General features: G+C 45.1%; 1 protein-coding gene and 1 non-coding gene across 2 annotated transcripts in view; one reads left to right on the forward strand and one right to left on the reverse strand.

Moving 5' to 3' along the window:
- LOC111845340 (rho GTPase-activating protein 7-like) overlaps positions 1-23,341 on the forward strand; it is a 57,303-nt gene that overhangs the window by 27,106 nt on the left and 6,856 nt on the right. Inside the window, exons 6-13 of the mRNA XM_023814686.2 lie at positions 12,410-12,481; positions 13,458-13,539; positions 14,301-14,364; positions 15,939-17,176; positions 17,838-18,017; positions 19,603-19,765; positions 20,132-20,330; positions 22,044-22,257. Of these exons, the coding sequence (XP_023670454.2) occupies positions 12,410-12,481; positions 13,458-13,539; positions 14,301-14,364; positions 15,939-17,176; positions 17,838-18,017; positions 19,603-19,765; positions 20,132-20,330; positions 22,044-22,257 (2,212 nt within the window). The remainder of the gene's footprint in view (positions 1-12,409; positions 12,482-13,457; positions 13,540-14,300; positions 14,365-15,938; positions 17,177-17,837; positions 18,018-19,602; positions 19,766-20,131; positions 20,331-22,043; positions 22,258-23,341) is intronic.
- On the reverse strand, positions 2,992-3,083 carry trnar-ucu (transfer RNA arginine (anticodon UCU)). The gene is given in 2 exon segments: positions 2,992-3,027; positions 3,047-3,083. It is a non-coding gene; the product is annotated as a tRNA-Arg (tRNA).

The raw sequence follows: 23,341 nt of genomic DNA on the forward strand, positions 1-23,341 counted from the left end.
TGTCTCAAACCCAGATCTCTAAAAACTAAAAGTACTCCACAAAATGATATTTTTTTCTAATAAGGTTTAAAGTTAGGACTGGAAAGCAAACATGACTGAATCTTTGATAGAGGGTATTTTTCAGCATCATACATTTAACTGGATTCCCTTTGATTAGCTCCTTAACAGCTTCTGCTAACATCCCTAGAAAACCATTTTTTTCCCGTCACTGCTTTTCATAATGACTAATAAATTATTCACAGCTGGTTTTAAGCTCTGATGAAAATGCACATAACGTTTTTGCAGTTCTGTTCTGCCAGTGCATCGGATTTCTCACACCCGGTTTGAATGTCACAGCACGCAAGTAGATCACATCCTCCACTAATCTTTTTGTCAGCTGATACGGCAGTTTTCTCCATTACTTATATCAGCCAATAGTAATTATTAATTATTGAGACTTTTTGACCTCCTGGTGTCAGAAGGACCTCTTTCTTCCACAAAAGGGGGGTTATTGTTTTCCTAGTATCTTGCCCACCCAGGCTGCTCAAAGGAAAGCTAGCATGAGTCAGAGGCTCATTGTGAATGTAACCTCTGTAAAACAGAAGATAACCGAAGCTTTTTAATTGGACGTGGATGTGGTTGAAAGAATCTGGGCAACCTTGTGTTAATCCTCAGAAAGAATATGAAAGACTATTGGCTGTCCGGCTCCTTACTGCTCTCAGTCGCTCTCATGGGCTTGTTTAAGAAGGTCAGTATTCGAAAAAATTATATATCGCTGCCGTTCACTGTCTTGAGAGTGTGCTCTTCCGCCACACTGCGGAAGCCTTGTTTCAAAAATCTAAGAAGAAATATGTTATAATTATATAATACCTCAAAGCTGTGGCAGTGTGATCAGTGACATTATCCAACATCAAAGACAATTCCACTCATATTTATTCATATGTTTGCTTTTCATTCATTATTGGAAACACAATTATTAATGACAATTACTCACTTTGATAGGCCGCTGTTATACCAAAAGCTAATAATGTGACTTTCCCACATTGCAAATACCTACCTTTGTTTTACTGCTGCTCTGCCCTGACACATTTCTCACCTGTGCTATATATATTTTATATATTTTGCCTTTGAACACGAGATGCCGGTCAGTCTTACCTTGTCAAGCAGCAGCCTTGTCTGTGAGGATGCGTATACAAAATATTTAATGTCAATGGGAATTCATGGTCAGAATTCAGCGATACAAGGATGCTCTTGTCCTATGCAACAAACATCTCTTTGGGCAAAACAAAAAGCTATTGTATAATAAATATAAAGATGCTCTAAAAATACATTAAAAAACTCCTTTTAATGCATTCCTTCCAGTTACTGAGAAGAAGGTGATCATGTTAATTCATTATGTCCATCTCCATAATATCCATTACTTATTTTCTGTATTACGTTCATATTTATCACCTAACGCCTCTCCTTCAGCCAAGAATTTCTGTGCGACCCCAGACGCCCAGTTAGTCCTGACCATTAAAACCCTGTTGTATCCAGTGTTCTCCCAGCCAGCGCTCCATTAAGAACCACAGTGTGTCTGTTTCTCTCACCTAGCGCTGTGTTTAAAAACCACAATGTGTCTGCTGTTGTCACCTAAGGCTCTGTTTTAATGTGTTTCTCAGCTTCACATGCATTCTGGGAATGCCTCCACATTCCTTGCACATCTCTATGGCTTGGAGTCCCTGGTGGGATTGTGCCAATTGTCGTTAGGCTCATGGTCAACCCCCTATGGGACATCAAAGGTCCCCAGAGTCTTTATACTTCTTAATACTCACAGCCCAGGCTCCAGTCGGACTGAACCTCAAAGCTGATCTTCGCTATAAATACTGAACTTTGTTTTGGGAATGTCTTGTGTTTTTTGTTACCTTTCCAAGGACAGAGAGATGTGACCATGGGTATAGGGCTTAGAGGGAAGACCTTTTCTGTCCCTGAGTGCTGAGTCCTCGACTAGCTGTGTCATCCTCTGCAGGGTGATGTGTTCTGATATTATATGTAATACTAACACTGAGGCTGTAAGTGCGATTTTTGTACAGGAAGTTGCATCAGCGTGACATGGTGTCATGATGCCTGTTTCATATCATTGTTTCTGTTAGATGGATTTGGGTATGAATACCAATATGCATTTTGCTTTTCTCATCTTTCTATTTTAATGGGATGTGGTGCATTAGTCGTTACTGTTGAAGAAAGAGCAGCAATTACCTGATATTCATTTAAAAATTACACCATATATATATGCGCAAGTGGAAGCAATGCATTGACGAATGTGCAGCATAATCAAAGCTAATGGCGGTCCAACGAAATATTAAAGTGTGTGCTTGTTTTTGGCCAGACAATGTATATCAGAGATATCCATGAAATTCCTGTATATTGAAGCCACCTTAGGCTTATAAAAAGGCTTTGTATTCAATAGCATTAGCTCCTCTCTAGCCAACATGAGCATATTTTGAAACTGTAGCCCCCTGGTCCACTCAGATTTCCCCTGTGGGTGGCACTAAACCTTGTGTCTTTGGCGGTAAAACTGCCATGTAGCTACTGCGTCCTAGCGACAGTATAAGTAAACAAATCAGAATAACAACATAACCTGTGACTCTTGTGAGCCCCCCCCCCCCCCCCAGGCAGCTAATTGGCAAACAAGACTGTAAGAATGCATGGGTATGAATCACTAGATGCCCACAGAGGCGCCAAGAGAACCAGACCCATAATCATTCATAGTCAGGTCATCATTAAAGTGATGCTTTTTAAGACTGGTGGAAAGATCAGAACGTTACTCTATTTAATTTTATTTGTTTAGCAGGCACTTCTATCCAAAGTAACATAGCAGAGTCAGACGGTCCCTGGAGTAATGGAGGTTAAGTTCCTAGTTCAGGGGCCCAATGTCAAAATCGCTCTGCTGACCCAGGGATTCGAACCTGCAATCTTCCTATTACAGGCAGACCATCCGAACTTGCTAAGCCATACACCATCATCCAAAAGCGACTCCGGTGGGACTCGAACCCACAACCTTTGAATCACCCCTCAGGCACTTGACTAGAAGTCCAATGCGCTATCCATTGCGCCACAGAGCCTCCTGTTTTTGTGTTTAATAATGCCTATCTATCCATTTGTCTTCCATAACTGCTTCTCCGTTCCTGAGCCTACACCCCCCCCCCCCCACCCCACCCCCCACACACAGGCAGCGCAAACCAAAGCACAAGGGGACACTATGGGTAGGATGCCAGTCCACTACAGGGCAATGGAATAATATGAGTAGTCTAATTGTCTAATTGCCTGTCTGCATGAATCCTTATACCCAGATCTGAAAATATACTTCAGGCAAACAGAAGTGAAGAAGATCCCATTAAGGTTTCCACTGGCCCATATGCTCAGGTGTTTAAAGTTCTTGCTCCAAATCTTAGATTACTGTCTTACTCTCTCCTTACTCCCTTGCCATCTTTCACTCTCTTTTCTTTTCATCCTCAAATCAATTTACCACATTTCTCCTCATCCATGCAGAACAAATTAAAAAAACATGACTTGGATGTTGGCCAGCGCTCTCTGTGGTTTATATTTCAAGTTTTTTTTGTCTTGCTCTTTTTATGCCAAAGAAAAGCTGCTTGGCTTCGCCTCTTACCGTTTCATGCCATGTCATAAATCCAATATCAAAAATCCGATTCTACGCTCCATTCATATGAAACATGAATCTAGTGGAGTTATTGCATGAAGATGCTGAAATACAAAGATTGACCTATTTCACTGTTCTCAACATACTATTTTTTTTACTGTTTTTACTGAACACAGATTTTTATTATATTGTTTTGTGTTTTCATATTGGATAGGTTACTTCACAAGTTCACTGAAATTTCAGGGAAAATACAGCTTTTAATGTCCGTAATATTCCTGAGGATTTATTTCTCATAGGCTTTGTGTTTGTCATGTACCTGATATGAGAGATAGCGTACCATTTTCAAAGGGGTGATTTTTTTCACCTGGTTTTCCATAGTTTGGTGCCATTGCCACAGCTTATCAGTGGAGCTCCTGAAAGATCCCTGACTGGTCTGTCAGGCTGTCATTAGCTCTGTTGTGCTGTATACTGAAGCAGACACATTAATTGGTGGGACTATTATCTGACCTGAAGAGAAAGTATCATGGCTACAGTGTCTATTCCTCCTTAATATACAGTGTCCACCCTTCAATTTTAAATCACATGTGATCCGAACTTTCACCCATGACCATCCAAATAGTTTTCAGTTCAAGAATTTTTTTTCCCTTCGTTTTCTGTTGTTTTTTTTTTTTTAAATTTGCCAGGAAAATCTGATAATAATCAGCATCTGAAACGCCACAAAAAAGCATCACGCCAAAGAGCAGTATAATGAGCTGCTAGCGTATAAATTAAAGTCCTTTATTAAAACGGGAACCCCCCGATCCCCCGGTTCCACAACGCTGATAGCGTGAGTCTCCACCACAGTCAGCGAGCAAGTGACAGGTCTCAGATGAAGCTCAGGAGATGCACACTGTCTCTGACCCCAACTCATTCATGCCAGTGCGATGAATTATGTAAAACTCATGCAGTCATGCTGTTGACTAGCAAAGTCATTATACTTCAGGAAACGAACTACAGCATAGATGCAGACAGAGGTAAAAAAATAAAAGTTAAAACCACACTGCATTTCGCAATGCACACCAGTATAAAGAGTATCAAGATTCAGGCAGAGAACATGGTCAGAACTATTAACTGATTTGATACAGAGCAGTTTTCAAATGTGCAAACTGCATTTAGCTACTCATTAGCTACGATAATTATTATTATACAATTTATCACAACATAAATGCGACTGGTAAGGAGGGAAGATCTAGCTAGTCATTATTTCCAGGAGAAAGGTGACGGAGCTTGCGTGCAGTGCTTACAAATCCATCAGGAAGGAGATCGTCCCAGCGTCCACGCTCTCACCCAACCCTTGACAGGAACAATGGAAATAGCATCGCTTTGTTTGGCTCTGCAGAAGATATTAAGGCCACGCCCAGGTCCCGTAGGATGCGTCCCTACAATAAGGCAGAGGAAACGGGGGCTGGAGCCCGCAAGGCCGCGGCCTGGGCTTTAATTAGCGTCAGCGTGAACACAGAGCCGTCCTGTCTGTGTCCTGTCTGTGTCCTGTCTCTGTCCTGCTGCATGGCCGCATGCAAACAAGTCTTCAGTGGCAGTGAAAACATCCCCCATCCTTTGGATGGGATGGCCCCTCATGTTAACCCCAAGTAAAGGTCATACTCCAGCTTGAACAGAGATATTTAGCCTCATGATTATAATTAGACAGGAGCTGAACTGGAGCTAGAGTAATTCCGTGATTATGACCTGCACCAAGCTGACTCCAGGGATGAACTCTGGATTTCTTATTTCCGCGGTGTCATGAGCATTATTGCCACCGCATTAGTGGAAAGGGGGGGGGGGGCTTAGGAGCTGCTAGCCTTTTAGTACCTCAACTAGTACACAGAGATACGCTAAAGCTAGACTAACCTGGTGCTGCTCCAGTGCACAGCTGGAATGCATGCACGACAATGGATGCAAAAACGGCACAGGGATGGATGCTGTCAAGGTGTATCATTCGTATCATACTATGTATGTCCAGTCTAGTGAAATAAAGACAATCTGCAGACATGTTTTATCTGGATCAGGATGGATTTCGTCACCTCAGATTTTGGTCACTGCATTTCACACGAGCCTGGAAGCCGTTTGAGTCTTGTGGTCGTCTGAAATGACTAGCCCTGTTGCTGTCTTTGCTGGCTTTTTTTGTAGGCATATGAAGCATCTAATGGGGCTAGGAAGTGGGGGGGCTGGGTGGATACGTCTCTGAGGGTCTCTTCCCTGGAGCTATGGGGGCCGCAGATTGCCCTTGTGCCCCTCGTTCCCCCATTCACCCACTGTCCCGTGTGGCTCCTCCGTTCTGACTACAACAGACGTCTTTTGTTCTCAGTGTCTCAGTACCGGGGGCCTGAAATATCACCACAGGCCACTCAATGCAGCTTGTTCATGCCAGGCTTTCATAAAATTAAAATAACATGACTATGCAGTGCATTGTGGGTAATGTTCTATGTTGTAGTAAGGGCAAAGTCAAACAAAAAGGCTAATGAGAAACTACATTCAATAAATAATTCAATAAAAATATGATAACATAACACAACCAATTAAGCTGCTCAAGAAGCCTGTCTCTTTGTTATCTTAAACTGTTTTTTTGACCTAAATTGCAGACACATTGGCTATTTTGTCTTTTTGGATGATATTCTGGGCTGAATTAATAGTGAAGGGATTTTGCTCTCGGCTACTGGGGTCAAAGCAGGGATGAAGCCAGCCATGGGTATAAATGACCAGTGCAATCTTCTCTTCAGGCCCCACTCAGCCAAAGGGTTTGGCAATAAGAGGCAGAACAGGATACCAGTGTTTTTACAGTAGGGACAATGTTGGGCCTTAAACAATGTACTCAAACCAAACAAGCAAAGTGTAACTTGTAACTTACTTGCATAATCAATGAGGTTGCATAAAAAAGGAAAGGAAACTGTTTCACAATATCTTCGGGTCTAAACGCCTCAGTACCAATGTCTTACTGCCACGGAGATGTTTCCCAGAAGCTCCTGTTTGCAACTTGCATTGTCAGATACAGTCAGTTGTATGATTCCAACTATGTAAATTGCTAACAGTTAGCAACAATGCTTTGGGAAACATACCATAGTGTAGTTAGGAGTGGAGAACAGGTAGGATGACCAGATTATCCATGTCAAGGAGGACACTTTGAGCTAGGACAGGATTTGTAAACTACCATTTCAATCAAAAGGACATGGATTTCACTTATGTACTGTGTTCTTGTTGTGTGCTGACTGGTCAGTATCCTATATTCATGCATGTTTCTCTAATGTTAATGTGAAACAGCTGGATGAGTCTTTCAGTCACAGAAACAGACCAGTCAAAGCACAAGAAGAACTGAACTATTTAGCCAAAGCACAAGAGCCTTTCAGTTTTAAAGTAGTTTGTAAAGCCTGAAGCAGCTCTTAGTGTCCTCCCTGACACGGATTATCTGGTCACCTTAAGAAAAAGGGACAGAGCAGCACAAGACAGTCACAATTAAGGGCACAAAAGGCTAATTTAGGAACGTAACACTGTCAGTACCAAGCTTTACCCCTAATTGCCCTGTGGCTTGTACTACGAAGCGGGGTTACTGGCTTACCGGGTAACTTGTCCGATTTAAGGTATTCTGGCCAAAATGTAAGTGAACGAATACGAAGTCCATTTAAACTGTGGTACCTTAAATCCGACAAATTACTCCGCTTCGTAGTACAGGCCACTGGTCAGCATATAAGATAGATTTAAGTCCCGTTTCTGTTTTCCCTCCATAACATTCTTTTAAAAAAATGTATTAACATTACCAGTGATATATACGTGTACAGAAACGTACAGAAACTTAGTTTTGCTAAAGCCGCATTTTCATTTTAGTTCGTCTTTATTAACAGCCTTATTTGCCTGATCGAGTTCAAAGCAACGATTTGTGATTTGGTTCAATTACGCTCAAGGTTTTGATATAAGCTTCGGAAAATTATATCACTCTTGGGGCCGCCACTTAATGTGAAATCGCATAAAATGCTGTTGCTAATTCGCATCCAGCAGGACTTCGCAATTACAGAGATTGTAATTTCATATGAATCTGATTAATACGGTGCATGTGGCTGGGTGTCGCCGCTATCAGGTGTGTGTAAGGGAAGGAGGTGGAGCCCCGCGATGCTTCTCCCTTCCCCACCCGTGTCATTCACATTCCACATTGGGGCAACTGCGCCAAATGGTCACCGGGATCGTGTCCCAAAAAGCGTCACGTCCGCGGGGAGAAATACCGGGGCTTCAATAGAATGACGTGACGGTGGAAGGACTTCGCTTGCAGTCTGATCTCTTTTCAGCCTTGCTCCCGCTAAATGTCTCATTTTATGATGGATGAAATGATTGTCTGCCTTGACGTTGGAATAAACCGCTTTTAGTACGCCTGGGATTACTTTATGCACGGAACAAATATTGTATCGCAGCAATGATCTTAACAAGTGAGTATATTCTAAAAAGCAGTTTTTGTTTGTTACAAATATTTAAGTTATATGTTTTTAATTAGTAGAAATCTGCATTGCCAGTGTACGCGCAGATCTGTGAGTACTGGCGATCTCCCATCACTAATGGGAGAGGTTCAGCACCCTCCGAACCTGCCTGAGGGTGGATCGGGACCGTGGAAAGCGAGGGTACATTAAGAAATGCAAACCAATACAGTAAAGCGTGACTGCTGGGTTAGAAGAACTTTACAGTGAAGATACTATATTAAATAATGTGTTCTGGTGGCATTAATGATTAACATTATTCCATAAACAATTTGAAACCTCATATTGCAAAACATTTTTCGTATCTACAGTTAATTAGTGAAGATCAATCATGACTTATTGCTTGTTCTATTCACAAATCTTCTATGAATTGCATCTTGCATTGTTGCATTTGCTGAATCTTGTTTGCGGACATGCTTTGCATGCTTTGTGCTTGTCTGCCCTTTGGTGATGTACTCTCTATTTAGTGTTGAGTGTTTTTTATCTGCAGCTAAACTAGTAGTGTTGTCTCTGTATAACCGTGTGTTTAACTGGCTGGAGATCACAGTCATGGGAGTAACTTGTGCAGCTTGTGGTTGTGGATCTGGGGCCGAGTGGAGCAGTCATAAGTGCTGGTTTTAACATGCCTCACAATCACCTGAGAGATTCAGTCACTGCTCAGCAATGGTGTATCAAGGGTCAGTAACCCCCCCCCCCCCACACACACACACACACACACCGTGACCTTTGTGTTCAAAGACATAGATTGTTAATATGTCAGAATTCCTGGGCTCTTCAGTATGATGAGATGGTCTTTAAAATTTATCTCCATGGCTGGTTTATCTCTGCTGCTGTGTGATTGTTTTCATTCACTGAGATGTGAAGAAGGACCTGATACACATTAAGCACGGTATCTGCTTAGGATGGTACTGCGGTGAAAATGTTCTTCTAACAGCCACCAGCTGAAACACCATGAGCGCAGACCTTTAAGAGGATCTTTACAAAATGCTACGTGACAATGTTCAGGGCACGGTGTTCGTAGATACCTCCTTAATGTAACATAATAGCATAATAAACCATTAAGTTTGGATCATTTGCAAGGAATTATACCTAGGGGTATACACACACTTTTCTGGCGAATATGAGAGAACCTTTATATGAACATAACGTTCCCTTACAAAGGAAAATACTGAATCTAAATCCTTCTGTGGTTCACTGAACTCTTTGAAGGCACCACCCTTAGCAATCGTTTACACGCATAAGCTATAAGCTGTCGGGATTCAAAAACATTTCATTGGGCTGCGATGTGCGCTTGTCCCCATGCAAGTCAGCCTGGCCGAGCCTGGCGTAGGTCTTAGTGTGGCTTCAAGTAAATATTGGCCCCCAGCGGGGAGAGTTTCCTGCGACAGGAAGGAGTCGGGGGCTGTTGGGGGACACAGGGGGTGCAGAGTAATTTTAGGTGCTGATCATGGGAATATTCCCTGGGAGCTGAATTTTGTCATGGATGCAGTGGGACCCACAAAATTTTATGACAGCAGTACTGGTATGAAAATGTTCATATTTCAAACTTGCAGTATGAATATGGCATTGTCTTTAGTGTGTGCGTTTGTATTTTTATTTTATTTTTTACGTATAATTGTTATTTTGCTTTAGCAAAATGCCGATCCATTGTGGTAACTTGTTTGGAGAATGGCTTTGAGTGGGACACCATTAACAGCAGCGGAACCTTCTGGAGTTCTGCTCCCCTGAACACTTGTAGCCTCGCAGGCATTTTTTGTCAATCAAGGCTTGAGCATGACGTATCTCCAGCATCCTATGCAGAGCCCAGGAAGGCGTCAGGAACTTGACTGATTCTCTTACACAATTCCTGTTCCCTCTTATCTGTCACGGCTTTTACTATGCATTCCTGATAAAGTTTTCTTTATTTTTTTTTTTTACTGTCATCATGTTGAATGGGTTTTTCAGCAGCTAAGTATTATTGCAAGGTCTCTTTCCTAAGTGCCCTCTTAAATTCTATAAAGGACTATGTGCTTTTAGAGATGATTAGTCTTTTTCCTGCTTTAAAAGTCTCCAGGAGTCCACAGTATTTGGCTGACTGCCCTCCACTTATTTTAGCCAAAGAATTATAGTATATTTCAAACCTTCACAATTGCCGGACGATTTTTTTTTTTTTTTGAGTTGGCAGGTCTGCTATCTGGCCTTGAGAGAAATGGGCGGGGTTGCAGTACAGAACAGTCTCGTACAGTAAACAACTTCACACGTTTCCTACCAATAGCAGAAGGGAAATGAGGTCACTTGACGTCCCTGGAAGTCTGTAGACAATACAGAGCCCCCCCCGATTCTGCATTCGAGCACTGAGGGGTGCTCATTCGTTCATGCAGCCACGTTAGCGTCCTTTCTGTGCTGCCGTAAGATTTCGCCCACAGCGGTACAACTGATACTTTCTCTAGAGGGAAAAACCTGGCAGAAATGTGATAAACTGCACCCTTGTTTAGTCTAACATGGCTTAAATAAAGATCTCCCTTGAAAATAAGGCTGACTACTGCAGTTCTTAAACCTTGTTGTGTTGATCAATGATGCAGTGCAGTCATCTGACTTATAGCTGATTTTATCCTCCTTCTGCTCAGTGGATTTCTGGATTTCTTACTACTGTGACTCATCTTATATTTATTGTGCTGTGGATAAGACCCATCTGCATCTGCCAAGGAATCATTATCCTTACTAATGGCATAACAGAAGGCCCAGATATGTTATCGTTTTATTTTTCATGGGTGTAAAAGGCTATGTCTCCAAGAAAATGTTGTCTACTTCCAGGTTGTGCCCTCTTGGTGCCTGTCTGTGATGAGCATTATTGGGGGCTAATAGATGGCGGTGAATTCGGCTGTCTTAAATGCACATCCGCTTTTCTGTACTTTTCAAGACTTGAGATCCTGTCCATGTATTGTACAGGACAGATTCTTTGGGTGTCATGTAGCTTAGAGGACTTTTCAGTAATAAAGACATGGATATATGACGTAATAAAAGTTCTTACAAAATAAATAGGGAAACCTGTATATGACGTAAAGTTTAATCATCATTTACTCATTAGAGCAATTAATATCATTTTACTAAGAACTCGTTTTCGCTTTTGGTCTGTTTCTGTATATTTTTCCATTTGACTTAACCGGAAATTAACTGACCACACAGTTCATTGCTCTGCTCCCTTTGTTTACACCATCATGTTTTTATTTTGGTACTAGCATGTGATCATCACAAGTGGCCGTTTCATTGGGCCATCTGGCAAGTGCTTGCAAAGTGCACCATGTTGACTCATTCCAGGCAGGTTCAAGGGTGGCTATTCTCCCTTATAGGGATGGTCTGTGTACAGGGACAGATGTAAATGCGTCCAAAGCACACAGATCCATCCAGCCTCATTGTTTGCTCTCCTCTCCATCACACCCTGACCTCAGTGGTCAAAATAAGCCTTTCTTCAAGTCCATCCATCCATAATCCAACCACTTATCCTAATCAGGGTTGAGGGGCTTTTCTGCATATTTGCTGGTGAACTGAGGAAGGTTTCCACATGAAATAGAATGGAATGAATTGTGTTTTTTTTTCTTCAATTTTCATTAAGTGAAATTGTTGAAAAAGGCTTTTCCTGACAGGAAAGAGTCATTTAGCTAGATTTTTTTGAAACAAACATTATTGATGTACAGTGAAGCACCAAACTGGACCCTAGTGAAGCACAGTGAAGCACAATGTCCATTGAATCAAACTGAAACATGGTAAGACTTGGCAAGGCGTAATGGGCCTTCATGTCAGGGGTCCACTGCTCCCACAGCCTTGATCCTGCTTTCACTGGAGGCCTCCTCCAGCTCCCATGACTCTCATGTGAACTTTTTCACCCACATGACAACAGGGCAGTGCCTGAAAAAGGAGCCTTTCATAATCCCTAGATTCTGTGCAAATTCAGTGCCCTGCAAGGAGGACATAAAGGGCTTCAGTATTAGCTGGGTGTTTTTTGTTGTGTTTTATCCATTGATGAGATCTTTCAAGGCAGGGTTCTTTTTAATACAAGTCACGTAGAGGAAATCGGTCACAAGTGGCCAGCGATAACATCGATTCCACCACGCTGCTAATCCTGAAGCAGGAAGTACTCCTCATGCTGGAACTGTGGGTTGAACACTGAGGAAGTCAAATGAAAAGGAGCTTTTCTGTCCTTGATCGGCTAGTAGGTGTTCAGGGTAATTAGGTTGCTATGGTGCCAACAGACTGTTTGTTGGAATTTCCTTCTTCGGAGATGTCTAACAGCAGGTTACCTTATTTTTCTCTCTCGCAGAGATAGAAGCCAAGGAGGTGTGTGATTGGCTGAGAGCGGCAGGGTTTCCACAGTATGCGCAGCTCTACGAAGGTAACGCCCACCCCCCCATCCATTGACCTCAGCTGCACTTAAACCATTTGTGGGTGGTCAGATTGGTGGCCATGGTGATTTATAACCGGCATCTTTGCATCTTTACAAAGCGGGCTTGATCCTGTATTGCTGGATTCCCCCCCCCCCCCCCCCCCAAAAAAAAATCATCATATCCTTCATCCTGAGCAATTAAAATTTTCCCTCAATGCTGTCATATTTTAAAAACACGCATAACAGTGAGTTATGGAGTGAGGACTGTATGAATGAGGAGAGAGAGCAGGGTAACTTGGCCTGTGGCCCAGGGCCCCGAGTTGCAGGGGCCCAAAATATTTTTTATGGTTGTTACAGGCACATTATATGCTGCAGGTAGGGCCCCAAGAATGACATCAACCCCAACCCCCTAAATTCGGCCCTGGGGGTGAATCTGTGCACTGCAGCCACCCTTCCAGCAGGAGGCGCTCTCCGTGTCTAGCCCCTGCTGAGATCCGGTTTGTCTCCATGCTACATTCCATATTAAGCGAAGACGAGCCCCAGAAATGAACTGTCATCTGTTATTGCGCGGCCTGTTTGTCAGTGCTAAGGTGAACTGGTGGGAAGGTTGGGTGTCACCCTTGGGGGGGGGATCTGCCAACATCATCGCATTGCTCTCATGACCCCTTATGCCTTTTCCTGTGAGCAGGGCCGTGTAGCACTTGACTCTCCCCCCCACATGGAAGGCCTCTGTCTGGCAGCTGTGTTTGCTTAGCAGAGATGCGTTTCCTCTGTAGTTCCAAAGGGCAGCGGTGGGGGGGGGGGTTCCCTAAGATCTGATGACAGAGCTGCTGTGGCCGGGGAAGCCGGTGCATTCTTCTAACCTCTCCCACCCCCCTCCATCCCACCCAAAAATGCCCCATGTCTAAGAAGTGCTTCTGGGATTCATCACTAACCTTCTAACCCCTCCCCCATCCCCCTGCACCCTCCCCTGCATCCACCCCAGATGCTCAGTTTCCCATTGACATCTCCTCCGTGACCCGAGATCATGACTTCCTGGACCGGGATGCCATCGCCGCACTGTGCAGGTAAGATCGCGAAGCCTCGTCAGGCCACTCCCCCCCTGTGCGCGATTGGCCGACGGCTCCGGCTGGCAGCCGCAGTTCCTCCCCACCTGTGCAGCTGGGAGGGGGTTCGGTCTGATAAGAGAAGATCACAGGCTTCAGACATGTTGCTGAGAGCAGAAGGTGATAAGCTAATCAAAATGTCCCCATCTCCCTGGTACGAGTCAATGGGCTTCAGTCTCTGCTGTGTCTCAGACGTCCTGTTTGCTCTTTTCTTCACCTGTATCAAACGGAAGCATCACATTTATCTAAGAATGTTTTCTCCCCAGTGATAAGGTCGTCATGTTAGGATTAGAGTTTTCGCCAAAGAAAAGAATGGAGAGTCCCCACAAAGACATAATTACAAACTTGTGTGTGTGTGTGTTTGTGAATGAACACGAGAGACCAACGGAAAACAGCCTCTGGATGGTGCGGACCAGTTTGATGAGAAATACACAGGCAGGAAAAGCAGACGGCAGTTTAAGGTGCATAAGTGGTGGACATCTGGAAAACATTACTCAGGGTCAGCCGGAGCCTGGCTCTCACGTCAGAAGGCAGGCTGGGTGGACACCATTCCATGGGGGATATGCTCTCTGTTTGTTACATTTGTTTCCGTGGCAACGTTTTTCCCGCTCGCTAATGAACCACCAGGTCTGCGTTTGTAAGGCCGATTTTAGGGGTGTTACTCAGTATAAATGCAATCCCTTTGTTCTGTTCATATCCCCTTCTGTTTGTGTGTGTCACAGACGCTTGGCCACCCTTAACAAGTGCGCCATGATGAGGCTGGAGATCACGCCCCCAAGGAAGCGGGTAAGCCCTTCACCTGCAGCCCCTTTTACAGCACCTACCCCCCTCCTATTACAGTACTGCACTCAGAGGTGGACAGTTCAGGTCCAGAAAGTACAAATCCAGACCAATATTTTGTTTCAACCAACCAGTTGAGCATACAGAGTCACATTCACAGAATACGCAGTTGGTTGGTTGACATAAAATGTTGGTCTGGATTTTTACTTGCTGGACCTGGAATTTCCATCTCTGACTGCTTTTCTTGCATATAAAAATAGTGTTGTATGAAGGTCATATTTATTCTCATGCTTCTCCAGGTGTTCTGGTCCTCAGGTTGATTACTGGATGAGCTTCTTGCTCTGTTGATCTTTGTCGTGAGTCTTTGTTGGCTAAGATGGTTGGGAGGAATGTGCCCATTGTTCTGCACCTAGACATTGTTTACCTAATATTTAATAAAGGGGGGTTTCCATCCTGGGCCATCTTTGCAGGACCTTTTGCATCAACTTGAGGTTTGGGGAGATGTGATCTAGTTGTTTAGAATGACCTACCAGTTAAGGTGTCTGGAGGACCAGCGATGTGCGCTGACCTTTAGGGTTAGCTTGGGCCGCCGCATAGCCCAGGGAGTTTATCTGCACACTTAATAAACGTGCAGTTCTAAACGTTGCTGGAATGTGATTACCCACATCATGTGACGGCCTGGCTCCTCCCACTGGAATGTGATTACCCACATCATGTGACGGCCTGGCTCCTCCCACTGGAATGTGATTACCCACATCATGCGGCGGCCTGGTCCCTCCCACTGGAATGAATGGCATTTCAACCACAGGGCACTATCTGCTAGATCATTAAGATATGCTTTACCCGCATACTGGTGTACGTGTTAAACAGGCAGTGTACCTGTGTGCCCAAAGCTCAAGGTCCCAGGCCGTAAATAAAAACGTGAGTGCCGCTACCAGGCCGTCGTGGGTTCCTGGAGAAAGGTTTGGTTTCCTTTCTTCGGTCTCCATGGAGGCCTTATCTCAATGTCACTATGGGCAGTGAGCTGACCCTGTGGCCTCTGCCCCCAACCCCCGCCCCTGCGCCTCACTGACTCTTATAGGTTATGCAGAGAGGATGGAATTTCTTCTTGCCCTTGGGGCAGTTGTTGATTAACTAGAACCACATGAGATTCTTGTGATGTTGACAAAGATAAGTGAAGCGTAGTTCCCTCTTCACTAATCATTTTCTCCTCAATTGGTAAATTAGCCAGATTATACTTGTTACATAATGTAGTGCACCAATAAAACTTATCTCACATCACATAGATGTTTGGCATACTGAAAATCTGGGAAAAAAGACTCAGAAAAAAAAAAATCTGTGTTAAAAATTGGGACTTCGGAATGTGTAGTCTCAGGTTTATCTTAAAGTATTTGTAAGTTTAGTCTTGGATTTGTGATAATTAGGTCAGGCAGAAATCCCAGGGTTCTTTGATCAGCCCACGATCAATAGGATTCTTCGATTAGGGACAGCTGATAGGTTGGTGAGGATTCCCAGATCGGTTACCACTCTCTCAGTCGCTAATCGTCTCCCTACTCCCTACATTTCTCATGCTGACACAGAACGAAGATTCAGATGAGGATGAGCCGTGCGCCATCAGCGGCCGCTGGGCCTTCGAGAGGGGTAGCAGACGCTGGTCCAGGATCGCCGAGTCGGACGGCTGCAGCCAGCCTGCTGAGGTCAGCGTTGAGAGCGAGCTGTCCGAGGTGGTTTCCCTCCACAGTATGGGCAGCAGCTCGGGCAGCACCGACCCTGGGCATCCCAGTCTAGGCACCAGCTCCTCCAGCCGCTCTTCTGAAGGCCTTTCCTTGCCAGGAGATGTTCCTCCACCAGCTGTACCTAGCTCTAGGCCGATGGGGCGGAGCGCACGGTCCCGGGCCAAGAGCTTCCTACGTAGGATGGAAACCCTACGTCTGCGAAGTTCCTCTACCAAGTCACGGAAGACGCCATTGAGGCCGGTAATCAGTGCCCCTGTGCCGCAGGAGGGTCTGCATGAGGACGCCCTGCGCCGGCTGCGCTGCGTGGACGTCTCCAGCCTCCAGGGCCGCCCCCCGGCCCGGAACCACAGCGCCCCCTACTGTACCCAGACGAGCAGCAGCAGTAGCCAGTCAGAAGCCAGCAGCGCCGTGAGCACGCCCAGCCCCATCACTCGCTCGCGTAACCGCAGCAGCTCTGGTCACAACGCCAGCAAGCGAGGCGGGCTCTACCTAGAGGGTTTGGACCCTGCTGTTCTGCTGGATGGAGTAGACTTGCTCGGCCTGCCCCAATTCCTGCCCATTACTCGAGATGAGAAGCAGAAGTACAAAGGCACAGGAACGTTGGATGAGGACCGTGAAGAGGAGGAGGCAGAGATCATCTTCTTCATCCCAGAAGGCCACAAGCCAGGTACCTTCCCCAAGGCACTACGCCGCAGCATCGCCCCCTACAGGAGCCACTCAGAGGGCGAACGGGGTGGTAGCTGGGGGTCACGCAAGCGCAGCGGCTCAGCAGGCTCCATCGACAGTCGGCTCAGCCTGTACGATAACGTGCCCCCCGAACCCCCCGGAATGGATCCCCCTGAACCGCAGTTGGATGACATCCTGCGGCAGGTGGACGGCCTGCAGCGGCTGGTCAGCGAGTGGGCCGAGGAGGAGGCCGACTCAGACTCCGCCCTAGACTCGCCGCTGCAGCACCAGCTGGAGGAGGCGGAGAGCAGCAGTGACCTGGACAGCGCGGCCCACGTCAGCGAGCAGGAGGAGGGCCTGACAGGTCGAGACCGGAGGGACTCCGGCGTGGGAGCCTCCCTGACCAGGCCAAGCAGGCGAGTCCCATTTTTTAAAATCTGACGTTGGCGATTGTGTCTGTGTAACCGAACCATTATGTGGTGCTGTTCCCATTCTACATGGCTCTTGTAACTCAACAAGTAGAGAAATGAGTTTCTAAGGTAAAGGTTGTGGGTTCAAATCCCACAGAGCACCCATAGGTAACCCCTCCCTTAATCGATGCTTTCTTTGGGTAAAAACATCAGATCGATTAATTAAATTTAAATGTTCTTTGGACTGCAGGGAGATCGCACAGTATACCAGGAACCATGTTGTTGTGACCAGCAAACTACTTGATTCCTACCCTAGATCCCACACTTTAAAGCAAAATAAGAGCAAATACTAAGTTTTTATTTATAGTAAAGAGGAAGTGACCTTTGGAAATGTTTCCTTGATAAGTACATCTACCCTATGATTGTTTGTAGAATATAGTAGGTTGGTATTTTTTATAGGTGCAGATTAAATGTACTCAATACAGAAAGTTTTCAGGCTAATACAATGCTGCACATGCCCTATTTCTGGGCCTGAGTCTTTTGGAAGAGTTTTGGTGACCCACACAATGAATCTAGTCCATATTAATGACATCGAAGCCGTCCATTCTGTCCCTAGCAGTCGTACCCCAATGCTCATGCCCCCCCCCCCCCCCCCCTTCCTTTACAGGCCCCCCAAGCTGCGCTGGCCAAGCTTCCAGGACTCGCACCGTGCCAGCCTCCCCTCTGCTCCCCTGCAGCTCAGCTCCCAGTCTGTGCTTCAGATGAACCTGCTGCAGAAGCTGGCTCTGCTCAAGCTCACCGCCCTGCTAGAGAAGCACACACCGGGACATAAGCACAGCCTTAGCTGGTCAGTGTCACTGTGAGATGGAGTCGGGGTCATGGGTAGAATGGGTGAGGCATAGCTGGTGGGTGGAGTCAAGACTAAGTGGGTGGGGCTATGGTGGGGGTGGAGTCTAGGGTGGGATGGGGCATGGCTAATGAGTCGTTCGGGGCCGGGGCCAGCGGTAGGAGTGAGAACAAGTAATGGGAGATACTGCTGATCAGCAGGGTTGGGGTCACTCTGGAATGCATTCTGCAATTCCAATCCAGATCAGGAAATGGAACTGGAGTTGGGATTGGATTAAAAAACTATGGGTAACAGAATTGGAATTGAATTCGAATTTCATGGAGATTTAAATTCCAACTCCAGTTCCCTTTCCTGATTTGGATTGGAATTGATGAATGCATTCCGGAAGGGCCCCAACCCTGCTGATGAGGTTTACTTCTCTGATCGGAGTAGTGAATTTCCTCACTGACCTACTTCAGGTTTACTTCAGGAAGTAAAACCTTTTGAATTGAAGAGCAAATTTCCAAAACTCACTCCATGGGATACATTTTTTGAGATTTTTTAATTAAATGAAAATCCATCATTGGACTACATGACTGAATAAGTTTTGATTCCCAGTACTATAACATGTGATGAGGAAACCTGACTTTATATTATTGTTCCACGAAGCAGGATTTCTTGTTTAGCCGGATAACTTGTTGGACTTAAGAAAGTCTGGGCTGAAAATAAAGTCCATTTAGCCCAGACTACCTTAAATCTAAGAAGTTATCTGGCTAAGCAAGAAATCCTCCTTCCTGGAATACCCCCTAGGTCTCATCTTAAAATCAACAAAAATGTTAGTTTTGGAAATTATGCATTTCGATTTTGCTTTGCACTTCTGTATGAGAATGTTATATCCCCTCGCTTTGAGTTTCTTGTATACTGCACCACTGCACCGGACCAGTCTCTGAGACCTTTAATCTCAGTGTGATTTCCCACCGAAGAGTGACAGCAGCCCCGCTCACACTAATCAAAGCTAAAGACCCTTTTCATCTTACCAGCTGTGTCATTGCCTAGACCTTCTAACTGTCCTCCACATATATAAACTCATAAGCTTCCCAAAAGTAAGAAGATTAGTCAAGCAGCCCCATGGGAAATACACTGTAATGGGAGGTGGACAATAGAATGATTCATCTGGCTTTTTCTTAATTTGGAACTTTAACCCCCCCCCCACCCTTGGTCCTGAGGTTCTAAGATTACAGCCCCAGATGTGCATCTGGCCCAATTAGTTAATGCAGGTGTGGGTCGCTCTCGGTTACGGGCAGCGGTCCCGCTGGGTCCTGACCTATGTGCTCGGCGTGCAGCACATCCTCGCTTGCCGGGGGCCCCCAAAGGCACTGAAGAGCAGCAGAGGCAGAGGACTCTCTGCCTGTCCACACAGAGCTTGGCTGGAGGTTTATCACAGCCACGCTGCATGGGAGGATGCCAGAGTGATGGGAAGGCAGTAACGGATACTCACAGAGATGGAGGGACTAATAGGACCGGCGGATGAGGGGAATAGCATGCAGAGATAGGAGGGCGATAGCGAAGGAGGTGACCTCATGGCATTCCCTTGGCGTTGCCCCAGCAGGGTGATGCCCCGGTTCATGAAGAGACCCAAACTGCGGGATTACCGGGATAGGAGTGTCTTCGGCGTGTCTCTGCAGCTGAACATGCAGCACAGCGGACAGCCCCTCCCCCTGGGCATCCAGCAAGCTATGCGCTATCTGCGGAGCCAATGCCTGGACCAGGTGAGAGTCCCATCCATCGACAAGTCCCCGTCCCCCAGCTCCCTGGTTCCACACAACAGCTGGTGCGCCTTAAGTTTACGTAAATTCATCTCACAGGTGCTAGCTGACCAAATAATGATGTAATCCCTGTTCCGGCAGTCCGTTGTGTCTCCGTTATGTCATGTGAAGCAGAGTGGAAATGGTAAAAGAGAGACTGCAACAGGATATCACTGCCTGGGCCCCAGTGCGGCCATCAGCAGGGGCCTGGGGGAGAGCTCCCCAGCAGCTGTGAAGGATAGGCTAACGGCCCGTGAATCCACAGCAACGCGGACACCCCCGAGCGCTTAACGACAATTCCCATGCATTCTGTAACTGCTTCTCCCGCAGGTGGGCCTGTTCAGGAAGTCGGGGGTCAAGTCGCGCATTCAGGCGCTGAGGCAGATGAACGAGGCCTGCCCCGATGGTGTCGGCTACGATGGCCAGTCGGCCTACGACGTGGCGGATATGCTGAAGCAGTACTTCAGAGATCTTCCCGAGCCTCTGCTGACCAGCAAGCTAGGAGAGACCTTCCTACAGATCTACCAGTGTGAGTAGCATGGCTGCCTTTGTTATTATTATTACTTATTATTCTCTTACTCTCTTATTTTCGACTTTGGCCCGCAGCCACTGGGTAGTCCGTGTCCCAGCCAGGGACCTAAGACGTTTAGTCAGATACTTTGTGGAGGATAGGAGCAGTTCTCATCAGTGTGATCTTTTGCACTTCTTGTACTGTGTGGTGACCAGGTAGCTCTTGAAGGTTCTTGGTGAATCCTTTCTAGAGCTCTGATCATTACCAACATTGCCGTCTTGGTGCCCCACGTCCTGCTGATCTCGATATCTAGATCTTTGCATTTGCCCAGTTTCTCATCTTCTTTGAGCATGATAACGTAGTCATCTGGGAGCAGTAAGCATTGTTTCTCCTTTTTGAAGTGGACCACTACATCTGATTTATGCTGAAATCGTTTAGTTGGTCTGTACTGTTATGTCCAACATGATGGTTGTGTCACCAATGTTGACCGTTTCAGGCACATTTCTGAAACACTTGTCCACCCACCTAGCCTGCTGCAGATCGACCAATGCAGATAGCTGGCCATCTTGTTGTGTCGCTTCATTTATTATTATTATTATTTTTATTATTATTATTATTTTTATTATTATTATTATTATTATTATTATTATTACAGACACTCCTCTACTTATGAACTTTCAACTTACGAACTTTCAGATATATAAACGAAGAGGAATATAAGTCCAAATTGTGATCATTAGGCTCCCGTTTCCTGTCCGCCCTTTTTTTTTTTCTGCACGCCAATTCCTCCTAGTACGACTTCTGCCCGCTACTCCCGCCGCACAGCAGCGTAGCGTGCGTACTCCCAGCATCCTAGTTCTTTCTACCTGCATATACCCTTAAAATGAAACCCTTAAAACTTACGAACATTTCAAGTTACGAACAGTCGTTCGGAACATATCTCATTTGTAATTAGAGCGTCTGTATTATTACTGTTGTGGAGTCTTTAAGCTGTTACTTAAGCACATTCCTGTGTGCTGTGTTCAGAAAGACTCCATGTGTTTGAGTAGAATATCTCTCCGCTTGCTGTAATGGGAAGCCTTGCTGTGCTGGATGTTAAAATTTACCACTACGCGCAAAATATGCTTATTTTTCAATGCCTTTCTTCTCTCTCCCTTCCACACATAAAACATATATTTTGAGGACCATTATCATAAACCGCATCTTATAATAGATCTCGCGTAATAGTAATTATGATTTTTAATGAGGAAACTTCTCTACCATTACATCACCTGGCTGCTGTAAATGCCCAAATGTGGTGTTAGGCCTCAGAAGATCTTTAAGGCGGGGTTGTCTATAACTAATATTACACTTATATTAAAGGGGAAAATATTGGAAGGGAAAAACAAGCATTAAAAATGTTTCATGTGTTCCAAATAAGTAGGACTGTAGCAGATTTAGTGTGATGCAACACAAAAGCCAAATTCTTCCTGGAGCCCAATTAAACAGCTTCTAAGTGTGACTGTCTGGATTAAAGAAAGACTCTGTAGTCTAGTACTAAACTCTGCGGGGTTCTTAAACTTGAATCCAGACCCAGTTGTTACATTGTTGTAGTTACATATAATTGCTTGTCCCTCGTAATTATTCACATGATGGTTCTGTTGATATTTTAAGGATCCTGTTTTATGGTTTTATGTTTGTCTGCAAAGCCCCTAAGTGACCCCCTCCACCACCTTCTCCCCCCCACCACAGATATCCCCAAAGAGCAGCGCTTGCAGGCCGTCCGTGCGGCCGTGCTGCTGTTGCCTGACCACCACAGGGAGGCGCTGCAGACGCTGCTTTACTTCCTGAGTGATGTTGCCGCCGCCGCCGCCGATAACCAGATGACCTGCACCAACCTGGCTGTGTGCTTGGCTCCCTCTCTCTTCCACCTGAACACACTGCGGCGGGACGGCTCCTCCACCAGGTAACTTTCCTAGTGATGAGCAAATGAAGCTTCATGAACCATTTATTTTTAGTATTTTTTGACCCCACTAGATGGTGCTCTTGGCTTGCTTTGGGGCATGCTTTGAGCCCTTTTTTGAACAGACAGCACCATCTAGTGGAGTCAAAATATATATCAAATGGTTCATAAGTATCATTTTGCCCATCACTAAACTCTTCCCCAAATCCCTAGACTGGACTCAAAAAACACTCTTTAAGAATTTATTCAATGTGTAGGTACGGCTGTTGGACCAGTGTTATTGTCATTAAGGAAAACTAAATCTGTAACTCATTTTTGTAAACTAAAATAAAGATATATGAAAAAACTACAACTAACAATAATTACAAATATTGCTTCAGAAACTGAAATAAAATTTAAAAAAATGAAATATCAGTTTTTAATGCTATTTAGGTAAAGTCATGATTTGTTCATTTTTTAATTGCCATTTAATTAATAAGACCTGGGATATGTTTTGCCCATTTTGGGTACATTAGCATGTAATGTGCACTGTATATTCACGCAGGATTCTCTAAAGATTGCAGACAACTTTCAATCTGTTCCTAGAAATCAAAATACCAATACTTAAACTGAAAATAAAATACAGATTCCTTGAAGAGTCCGTTATATCCAAAGTCGTTATGTCCAGAGTTGCTGTTTGCCCAGAACTACAGGACACCATTTACTCAAGCCACACCCCAGCAAACACACTTGTGGTATAGATTATTATATTGTACATGTAGTAAGCCAACTTTACCTGACTAGATGCGTGACTATTAATAATCCCGACTACGTATCTGCGCAGGATATTACCGGCATGCCAAGCGCCTTGTAGGCAGAGCTGCATGTCCGTATAGCCAAACAAAACTACAGCTAAAAGCGGCCCTGGGGACCAAATTGTTTGTCCATTATAAGCGAAATTCCATTATATGCGAGTCTGTTATATTCTATGCTTTTTCTGCATGTTCTTTAAGGCGTACAGCCAGGACTAGTGGACCTCGTCCGTTATAGACGATATTCTATTATAAGCAAATCCACTACAACGGGATTTTAGCTGTATAACATGGGT

This window comes from Paramormyrops kingsleyae, chromosome 12 (assembly GCF_048594095.1).
Source record: "Paramormyrops kingsleyae isolate MSU_618 chromosome 12, PKINGS_0.4, whole genome shotgun sequence".
NCBI lineage: Eukaryota > Metazoa > Chordata > Actinopteri > Osteoglossiformes > Mormyridae > Paramormyrops > Paramormyrops kingsleyae.